The 11,069-nt window shown below is 53.3% G+C and overlaps 1 protein-coding gene across 1 annotated transcript in view; it reads right to left on the bottom strand.

Moving 5' to 3' along the window:
• Window positions 1–10,443, bottom strand: part of FAM83F (family with sequence similarity 83 member F) — a 31,699-nt gene extending 21,256 nt beyond the window's left edge. Inside the window, exon 1 of the mRNA XM_012741677.3 lies at window positions 9,886–10,443. Within this exon, the coding sequence (XP_012597131.2) occupies window positions 9,886–10,377 (492 nt within the window). The 5' untranslated portion in view covers window positions 10,378–10,443. The remainder of the gene's footprint in view (window positions 1–9,885) is intronic.
• Window positions 10,444–11,069: the final 626 nt, after the last annotated feature.

Consider the following 11,069-nt stretch of genomic DNA (forward strand, 5'->3'; position numbering starts at 1 on the left):
ATCTGTCATTCCTTCATGCACAAAGACTGGCACATAGCAAACATTCTGAACAGAACACCTCCACACAGGTGAGCTGCGGATGCAGTTTGGGGCTGAGCTCTTACCCACAAAGAGGGCAGAGCCTAATCCAGAGCTCCAGCGGGTCCTCTTGCCGGTGTGGAGACCAGGCTGCCGCCACCCCACCAGCAGGGCATCTGTGCTTTGTCAGCTGCGGCTTCCCAGCTGTCTGCAGCCGTGTTACAGTGTTTCAGCTCACTAATTAGACATCATTAAACGCCAGTTCCCTCTGCACTGGCAGCAATGGAGCCCAATTCTGCCCAGCCAGGACACATGCTGTCCCAGGCCCCTCAACCTCAGTGTGGGGCTGTTCCCGACCCTGTGGGTCACGTCTCCCTGCTGCACCCACTGGGGGTTCACTCCCTGTTGAGCTGACCCTCTGAGGCCATCACTGTTGACACACATTCCCTAAACAAGGTTGAATGAGAGGGAGCATACAAAGGAGACCCGGCTAGCTCTGCAGGGAAAGAAAACAGACTGCACCCACGTGAGCAAGGTCAACTAATGCAGCCATGAAGAGCCACACACAGTGCCCTGCCAGGGAGGAAGCATCGCAATTCTTTCTGAGATCTTAGGCCGGGCCAGCTTTTCCCTGCCCCGCGGCATGCTTCTGGGATGACTTCCCCGGCACTAAGTTGGTGTTAATTAGTGAAAATTATCTAATGCAAGCTCATTTTAACATTAGCTTAAAGCCAAACATAATTACAAAGATAAATCAACTGCTAAAAAAAAATTCCAGTGAAGATACACAAATGATTTTTAGGATCATCTGCTGGTTTGGGTTACGAGGCTTGAGCTCTCAGCACCATGCAGCACGTGGGCAGAGCGAGGCAGGACTCAAGGCATTTGACTGATCCACCAGGGTAAGACAATCGGAGCTGGCAGTTTGCCTGGGAGGTTCTGAGAAGCAGCAAGGATAACTGTGTGGCTGCAGCCAGGTGGTGTTACCTGAGAGGGCTTACCCAGAGAGGCAAGTTGAGACTGCAGGGAAAGGTGTGGTGGTGAAGGTGATGAGGGCATTCTGTTGATGGGAACAGGGTGAGTCCACGTGCCTCCAGCCTCGCCTCTGCCTGCCCTGCCCTTCCCCAACTGGCTGACTCAGCCGTCAGTTCCCAGGAAGCCTCTGTTCACCTGGAACTCAGGGCAAGTACGCAAGCCTGGGAATCAGCCCCATCACAGTTCCCATCCGGCTTCACTACTTACTGGTAGTGCGACCTTATCCTCTCTGAACCTCAGTTCCTCGTCTGTAAAATGGAAAGTTGCTGGATTGTTGTAAAAATGAAATGAAATAATATATTCTAAAAGGGCTGCACATGTCTGGCACGTAAATGCTCAATAAATAATAGCTATTGGGGCCAGGCACAGGGGCTTATGCCTGTAAGCCCAGCACTTTGGGAGGCAGAAGCCAGGAGTTTGAGGGTCCACATTTGATTCATCTGTAAGTTTCTGATGCTTGGCACAGGGCAGGTTCTCAGGAAAACATGTTGAGTGAATGAGCAAATGGGAATCTCCAGGCAGTCCAGGGACCCTCCTAGGTGAGGGAGTTAAGGACACTCGAAGTCTGTCCTCAAAGACTCACTGAAAGGTAAAGAGTCCTGGTCCCCACCTCCACCCCACCATCTCCTAGCTAACTGCTAAAAAACAAAACAAAAAGAACCCGTATCACGAGGAGCCTCCTACATGCCCAGCCAGTACTGCAAAGAGCCCAACAGAATGATGGCCAGTGTGTACAAGCTGTGCCAGGGATGTTTCCAGATTATTAGAAACCTGGGCCAGAGAGACTAATAATTAGAAGAGCCATAGGCTCTCTTCCAGGACTAAGATTCTGGGATCATTAGCAAGTCCACACACTCCACGGATTTTAGAGAAGGAAAAAGAAAACCAGGGAAGGCAGCAGCCCCAGCTGAGGCTGACTCTCACGGCACCTGGGAGGTGGAGGGGGAGTGGTGGGGGAGGGGGAGGGATCTCTAGAGTGACTCGGCCTGGGGGGCGGCTCACGGAAGCAAAAGCCAAAAGCCGGGAACAGAAGCTGGTGGTCAGCCAGGACCCAGCCCTGGGCTCCTTTGTTCTCTGCCTTGCTCCCCACCCCTACCCCCAGCTCAGGTGGGAAGCCTGCCCCAAACAGCCTCTGCTTTGTACCTTCTAAGACAATGGGGGTGGATCTGGCCACCAGGTGAGGCAGCATCCCAGGGGCTGAGAACATGGAGGGACTGTGAGTTGCTGGGCTGGGAATCCCCTCAAGGCCTCCGCCTGTCAGGGAGGGGCACAAGTCCAAGGGGGCCAGCAAGTGGCCATGAAGAAGTCAAATAGGTTTCTAGAAGCTACTAACACCAGGAAGAAAGAACCTTCCTCCCTGCCACGTGGCACAGATTGGAGCAGCTAGCAGTTGTGAATTTGTCTCCAGAACCAGTCTGAAAGCCTTCCAATAAACTTTGAATGTTTCTGGAAGTTTCAGAGAGAAGAAATGGCCCCAGAGGGAAATTTCCAAGGGTAACCTGCATTGGCAGTGGAAGGACACAGCCTTGAACTCAGACTGGATGGAATCCCAGCTAGCCTCTTGTGAGTTCTATGACCTATGCTTTCCCTGACCTTCAGGGAAAATACCACCTCCCTTGCAAGGTGCTGAGGATTGGGTTAAAGGAAATAGCATGCAAGCCACCCATCTCAGCTTAAGAGAAGTCCCTTTTACCTGCATACATTCATTAGGTTCTTAGGACAATCTTGTGCAAGAAAGCAAGAATCATCCCCATTTTACAGATGTGGAAATATAGAGACCCAGCAAAGTCAACTCGTTTGCCGAAGGCCGTCCAGTGAGCTAGGAAAGAGACAGCCAGAGCAAGAGTGAGGATTCCCAGGCTGGCTCCCTTCAGGGGACCCCCTCCCCTGGCAGCAGCCTGTGCCTTCTGAGATCTCTGCCCATCAGACCTGGCTTTGCTACCAAGAAACCAAGAGAAGGCCATAAAGTTTGCTGAAGCCCCATCTTCTACTTTTGAACTCTCCCAGAAACATCCATCCACACAGTTTTCGGAACCCAAAGTGTCAGATTTCAAAGGAGTCAACCCTCCTCTCCCTCTTCTCCAAAGAGAAACACAGCCCAAGGCTGTGATTACATCATAGTTAACCCCTACATACACCCGCCACACCCCAATCTACCTGGGCCTCTTCTCCCAAAGAAAGCTTGAATTCTCCAGAGTAAAAGAACTTGGGGTATTCCCAGACCGCCCTGGGCTCTTTGGGATGGACCTGGGCAGCCAGCCAGGCCCTTCAGATGACTGTGTGCAGGGAACATCCTCAGGCGAGTCCTGGTTTAGAGTCAGGGGATCCTCTGGCACCTGCCTGTCTTCTCTCTCTCTGCCCATCACAGATCCCAGAGAAGATCCAGGGCTGAGGATTCAGATGCCACAGCCTCCAGCAGGCAGGCCACCCTCACCACCCCCAACCCCACCAAATCAAGGCCAACAGATAAATTCGAGGAGAGGAGGGGGTGGAGCTGCTCCCATCTCACTCAAAGGAGGAGCCACTCCTAACTCTCCTAACTCTAATCTCCTGGGTGGGGTACTCTGACTTCCTGGGAGAAAATTCGGCTACACTGCTGCAAGAAGAAGGAGAAGGCAACAGTGACTTTCCAGGATGATGAACATTTGTATGACACTTTCTAGTATCCTCAGCTTTCACTCACCAGTTTCTCTAGTTTTTTTTTTTTTTTAAACCATTCAGAAACCTAGATATTATCTTCCCCATTTTATCAGTCAGGAGCCTCAGAAAGGGTGGTGAGTTGCCCAAAGGAACACAGCCAGTAAATGGCCAGATAGGACAGAACCCAAGATCTTTCAACTTCAGAGCCTGTCTTCTGTTCTAGACACGAAGCTGGGTCTCCATTGCTCAGGAATCCCAGCGCCTGAGATCAGTGAGTAAGCATAAAGGAGAGAGACACAGAACCCAATAGCCAAAGTGCCCCGAGCTTGCCAGGGATGCCTGGGCAGGCTGGGGCGAGATCCCGGAAGGGCTGCAAAGTGCTTACTCCCTGGAGCTGCAGCTGTCCACTGCCCACCAGCCTTCCTGGACCAGGGTTGTGGAACTGCCCGGCGCCTCTGAAACAAAGCTCGTGTGGAACGGTCACTTCAGGAAGGGTAGAAGGGTTAGGAGAGGGGACAGCGTTGTGGGGCCTGTGGGGCCCTGGACTGCCTGAGAGGCCTCCTCTTGCTCTGTGCATTTGAATCTGGCTTCCAAAAGGCAGCTCAGAAGCTCCTGGGTAAAGTCACTGGCCGTCTGACATGCAGCGGGGGAGGAGGGGAAAGGAGGGAGGTATGGAGGTATTATTAGGACCAAGTCAAGAACTGGGACCAGCATGAGAACTACGTGGTGAGGTAGCTAATGAATGCATTATCAATCTGACTCTTGCGATTCAAAAACCAGTAACATTTTTAAAAAATTATGTACGTACACTGGGTTTTTTGTGGCATCTGCCTCATCTCTGTCTCTCAATGCCCAGCATAGCAGCTGGTATGGAGAAGGTGATTGGTGCTATTTGCTGGATGTAGCTGAATGAGAGAAGTGTTAGCTGAGGTTAGGGCAGAAAGACAGTGGCCTCGATTCAGGGCAGAGGCTGCCATCTGCAAAGCTGAAGCCCATGGTGACGTGAGCTGATGACTCCAAGACTTTGCCGCACCCCCTGGACATCTGTATCCCAGCTGTTCACTAACCTGCTGACCAGCTGCATAGACCTCTAACCAAGGCTGCTAACCTGGCCAATTGTGCCTCGTGCTCTGCATCTTTCCCCAAATCCCTCTGACCCACCCTTTTCCCTGTCCCCCCACCGCTCTAATTTAGAGTATTCTTCTGTCTGCTGCCAGACAGCTTGTTTCAATGAGGATTAAAGGAGTCCCCTGAGTAATGTGTGAGTCAACGTGGATGTCTCCAGACACTTCCCTAGAGGGACAGGTGGCCAATAGAAGACAGTTTTCAATTCTTAATTTTTAATTTTTTAAATTTTTTTTTGTTTTTTGAGACAGAGTCTCGCTTTGTTGCCCAGGCTAGAGTGCGTGCCGTGGCGTCAGCCTAGCTCATAGCAACCTCAAACTCCTGGGCTCAAGCAATCCTGCTGCCTCAGCCTCCCGAGTAGCTGGGACTACAGGCATGCGCCACCATGCCCGGCTAATTTTTTCTATATATATTAGTTGGCCAATTAATTTCTTTCTATTTATAGTAGAGACAGGGTCCCGCTCTTGCTCAGGCTGGTTATGAACTCCTGACCTCCAGCAATCCGCCTGCCTCAGCCTCCCAGAGTGCTAGGATTACAGGCGTGAGCCACCACGGCCGGCCTAGTTTTCAATTCTTTAAACAGATCGTTGACCACCTCTGACAGTCAGGGCACCACTGGGGTCCTGCAAAGGAGACTGAGGGATTGAGACAGAGTCCCTGCTCTTCTAAAGCACCCAGGCCGGCAGGATAGGATGGGCTCTCCCACAGCAAGCTGTGCGGAACTTTTGCATTGAAAATTTGACAGAATGCCAAGGAAGAGGCGGCCTTTCAGCCAGGCCTTGCAGGAAGGGGGACAAACCCATCAACAGGCAGAGACGGGGTAGGACTAGCCTGGTTACCCACTCCTCGCTCCTCAATCCACCTGGCAGGACTATTCCACTAATTACAACAGGAATGAGAGGAGCAGCTCCTAGTTAATCACAGTTACCTATTCCAGCGGCCTCCCTCTCCTGGGTTACGTTTATAATCTTCGTGGGGCCATTGGTATTCCTGACCGAGGGCCTGGGGATGCTGTGTAATTCCTTGTCCTTGGTCTAAAGACAAATCATTTCACCTCTTTGGACCTCAGAGGGATCCTCTATGCAATGAAGACAGCACCCTGCCTTACACAGTTATTGAGGCTCCAAGGAAACAGGGCAGTTTGTGTTAAATTGAGAAGAATTGGGTAGCTGGTGCATTTGGGGGGAGGGCCTAAGAATGCAGGGTCAAGGTCAATCTTCAAGGTAGGGGTTAGTGCGTTTTCCTCTGTTTCTGTAGCATAAGGCAGTATTCTCCAAACCTGTCCAGCAGCCTCAAAAATGGATGCAGCCCGTCACAAGGGAGCCTGGGTGGACGGCTAAGCACCACCTCATCCTTCCTGCTGCATTCGGACGTGCCGTAGACAGCTCCTCAGCATCAGAGGGCCTCCTTAACCCGGTGCAGGGGCTGGGCTAGTACCCTTCCTGCCACGTCCCTGCCAAGCACTCCTCATACTATATTAGGATGATGGATCAGTGGAAGATTAGGCTATTTAAGAGCAGAGGAGTGTTTTACGTGTTTTCCACTAATGTATGCTTAATACACAGTAGACCTCCGAATATTTGTCCTATGACCAAATGGATGCATAATCCTTCCAAGTTGACCACCCACCCAGATTGCAATTGTCTGCTTCTCTTACTCCGGCTTTGCGAGTGACAACCCAGAGTTGCCCTGTCTGTGCACAGTCCTGCCGGAGTCCACTCCCCGGCAGTTACAATGATCTGAACAGCCTACGCAGCAGCGACTGCTTCTGGTATTCTCTGCTAGCATGGCACTGGCCAGGGCTCATTTCTGAGTCCCTAAAGGTACCCTTTCTGCCTGTGGTTTAAGCAAAGTACATCATAAGCAGATTACTCAAGGGGGAAAAAAAACAGCAGGAAAAAACCCACCCCACAAGTAAATAGCCCTTTGTTTGAATGTGGTAGCCCAGCGCAGCTTAGGAAGGGCTTTCCACCATGTGCAGAGGCCCAGGGAGCAGAGGGCTTAGGCTGACTTCAAAGGCCTTCCTCCCATTCCACATGGCCCCACCCAACACCTGCTGGGCTGCTTCCCCACTGGCCACCGCCCTCTGCCACTCCTTCCCAACCATATTTTCAAAGTGTCCCCTCACTAGGCTCCTTTCTCCATATACCTGAAGACCAGATACAGAATTCCTCACTGGCCTGTGACCATGGGCAAGTCATGGCAACTCCTTAGTTTCCTATTTGTCATTTGGGGAAAAAAAACAAACGATAGCACCTTACAAGGTTATTCTGAGGATTAAATGAAATAAAATACAAAACTCTCCGGTGCAAATTGGACGTGAGCATGTCCTTCTGCTGGCCCTCCATGTTACCCGTGTCTCTGCACATAAACCATCTCAGCCTGCCCCACCCGGCTTCTGGGCACTCAGACTCTCACTGGAAACAAAGGAAACTCCCTCCCTCAGGGTGAAAAGGAAGGAGGAAGGATCTAGTTTAATGGCCATGGAAGGTTCCTTGCCAGCTGGACAAGCTGGTGTGGGGGTGGGGGACAGGCAGGTGTAAGATGGTGCAACCTTTAGAGCAGAAGCTAGGGACTGGGGTTCTTTCATAACCAGCCACATGACCTACGGGCAGGCCCCTTTCCTTGTCTGTGCCTCAGTTTCCTCACCTGTGAGACAGGGTCGACCTCTCTGTCCTACCTACTTCACAGAGTGTTTGAGAAGAAGTGGCTATATAGACAGGAGGGACAGTGATTAAGGGTGGGGGCCCAGAGAGCCTGGGAGTTGAGTGGGCACAGACACGGTCAGAAGCTGGTGCTTCCAGGGCGGCAGTCACCTATCTTGGGCCCAGTTTTAAGGTCCCTACTCCAGGCCTCACACAGCACTAAGCTTCCACCATGACGGCTCTTTTTTTCCTGCCGATCAAACTGCCTTGCTTTTTTCAAGGGAAAATCTCTCATTCCTGCTCTGGAGTCTTACTGAGAAACTGCCCGTTCCAGTTTACTTCCTTCTCCCCTTCCAACTCTGCAACTCATCTCCCCCAGGGAGCTTTCCCAGCTTGGGCACATCCAGCCTCAAACTCTATCCCTTGTAGCAGAACCCCAGCATTTGAGTAAACTCTTACAAGGTTACAGCTTGTATTTTCTTTATGGCTAGTGCCTGGCACATGGTAGGCACACAGGAAATAGCTACTGATTGAATCTGTACATATTGGATTGGTTCACAATTGTTAAAGTTTTTGTTAAATATTTAAAAAGTTAAGAACATCCCACTATGCAGGACTAGAAGCTTCGGTGGCCAGGGGCCCTGTCCCTCCCTTCTTGTAACAGGGGTACACAGCCTGTACCCCATGTTGTGACCAGCTTAGCTCCATTCAAACTCCTTGCTTAATCTTACTGCACCATTATTCAGACAGTGGCGCAGGGTAGCACGGTGGTTAAGAGCAAAGGCTTTGGTGTTTGGAGCCTGGCTCAGCCACTTACTAGCTATGGGACCTCCAGCAAGAAACTTAACTGTTCTGAATCCTGATTTCTTTTTCTCCAAAAATAAGGAGAATACATATCTCACCCAGTCGTTGTGAAAAGCAAATGAGAAAATGCACAGAGGCTGGCACACATTAAGTGCTAAATAGAGGCTTTGTTAGTGTTACATCATGAGCCTTGACCTTTGACCCCAGCTGCAGCCTGCTGCCCAGTATTGCTGCTCACTTCCCTTATCCCTCCTCTGTGTTCAATCTTGCCTTTTTCTTCTGCAGAATGCAATATATAAAGAAAGCTCAGTCAGACAAAGAGGAATTATTTAGAAAAGGAGGGCGGAAACATGGACAATGAAAAGTTAACTCTTCCTTCTGGAAGCCAGTCTAGCCAACTACTTAGATCAACCCTCCAGGAAGAGGAGCCCTGCCACTGGTCTTTCTAGCTTACTTTTTCCTTCTCAGGCCTCTGGCTTCCTGATCAGTGTCCAGGGAAAATAAAATTTCAACCACACTCACTGAGTGGAATTAGCACGCTGAACCCAAGCCACTCCTGTTGTGTATTCTGAATTATGCACCAACAGCTGCTGGTGTTTCTTAACAAATCTCAGGGTAGGGAAGCCAGATTTAGCAAATAAAAATACAGACTGCCCCATTCAATTTGAATTTCAGATAAGCAATGAATAACTTTTCAGTATCAATGTCAGTATCAGTAATATTTGGGATAAATTGATACTCAAAAGTTATGTGCTATTTATTTGAAGTTCAAATTTAACGGAGCATCCTGTATTTTACTTGGAAGCTACCCAGGTAGTCCTACCCAAAGGCATGGAGTGAAGATTAAAGTCGTTCCCTTGCTCCACAACCTACTGGCCCCACCAGTATTCTTAAGCAGCCACTCTGGAAACACTCTTCCTCCCAGCTCCCCAGCAGAGCAGATGTGCTAAGTAGGAGCTTTCCCCCGGGGTGACGCTGAGTCCAGTGACTTGCCTTGCCAAAGTCTCCAGGACAGGGCCAAGGACATAGTAGGTGCTCAAAATACATCCCCTCATTCATTCCAGGCTGCTTGAGCTCTAGTACTGGTCCCAGGAGAGGGTGTGAAAGGGAGGGGGACAGGCCAGCTTTGACTGTGCGCGGGGTTGCTCCCAAGAGCAACATGGCTGGTTGGGGGTGGGGAGGTCACCACTGGCCACTTCCTGGAGTAGTTTTGAAGATAACATGAGAAAATGGTAAGGGATATGTTCTGTAAGTCCCTGGGCAGCAGATGGGTTATTGTCAAGACCTTTGAGTGGCCCTTTTCCCACATTTTCCTTCATGGCAGCCACTCTTCCCTAGGGAGAGGGACACGACAAGTTAATTTCAGAAGTACAGAGCAAAGCCAGCGCCTCTGGACACTGTAATAACGACGACTGACATCTGTCCAGCACCTTCTAGTTTGCTAAACACGTTCACGTCCATCCTCCCTACACAGAGGCCTCCCCAGAGCCCCGGGAGGGCGGGTTGGGGCCCACTGCACAGCGGGCGGCCTGCTCCAGGCCCTGCCTCGGAGGTGGGGCCTGGTACAAGGGACCGGTGTTGGGGTCCCCCCGGTGTGGGGGGCCAGGGCAGGGCCTACCTTCTGGGCCTGTTGGATCATCTGCCTGACCACCTCCTTGAGGTGCGGCGCCTTCTCCTCCTTGGGGGGGTGGGTGAAGAGGGTGACGCGGCTCACGCCGCGGTAGAAACCGGTGTCCGTCCAGCCCAGGTCCAGAGGGGGCACCTCGGTGTCCGAACGGTCGGGCCAGTAGGCCAGGGACTCGCCGGGCTCGTCCCGGGGTTGCGCGGGGGCCTTGTCCTTGGCCTTGCCCTTGCTCTTGCCCCGGGCAGCGGCGAGGGCGGCGTCCTCGTAGGGGCTCCAGGCGGCGCGGAGGTCCTGGCGCTCCCGGCTGGAGAGGAAGCCCCGCAGCCCGTCCTTCGAGACCCGCTCGTGGTAGGCCTGCTCGCCGCCGCCCAGCAGCGCCTCCAGCGCGGCCCGCCGCCGCTCGCAGTAGTAGAAGGCGGCCTGCGCCTCGGTCACCCTCTCGTTCACGTGCGCCTCGTCCAGGCAGCTCAGCTGGGACTCGGCCATGGCGCCCCGGCCCGCCGCGGCCCGAGCTCCCGCCGCCGCACCTGGCGCCGCCGAGGGGCGGGGCGCCTCACCTGGCCGCGGGGTCGGCCTCCGCCCGCCCGCCGCCGCGGGCCGGCCAATCCGCGCGGGCCGGAGCGCGGGCGCGGCCGTCGGGCGGGGAGGGGCCGCCGCGCCCGCCGCCCCTGCAGCCTCGCCCGGCCTGGGGCCTTCCCCAAGGCCGCGGTCTGGCGTCGGCCTGCGGGGCCGCGCGGGTCGGGAGCCCCAGAGCGCAGACTGACTCGGAGCCCGGGGTGGTCAGGCCCGCGTGCCGCCTCTGGCCCACGTCTGCCTCCCGGCCCCGACTCTCGCGTGGGGCCAAGGTCGGCGACCTGACCTTTGCTGCCGCCAGCCCCCGCCGGACGCGGCGCCGTGGGCCTTCATTGTCGGAGCAGGTAGGGCCCGGAGCACGTGTTCTGGCCGGGCGCCCCTGGGGCCGCCGATCTGACCCCTCCCTAGTAGAGGGTCCAGCCCCGCTGCTGGACAGGATTGTGACGGCTGAGGAGGGGGCAGTTGGCGTGCAAGGCGGAATGCTAATGAGATCTCCGGCTCCCTCCCACGAGACCCAGTTCTGAGATCAGAGGCCTCCAGGGGCTGTCAATCCAACACCTTCACGATAAAAATGTCTTTAAAAAATCCATCCAAACACAGAAGGG

Source organism: Microcebus murinus, chromosome 10, assembly GCF_040939455.1.
Source record: "Microcebus murinus isolate Inina chromosome 10, M.murinus_Inina_mat1.0, whole genome shotgun sequence".
Classification (NCBI taxonomy): Eukaryota; Metazoa; Chordata; class Mammalia; order Primates; family Cheirogaleidae; genus Microcebus; species Microcebus murinus.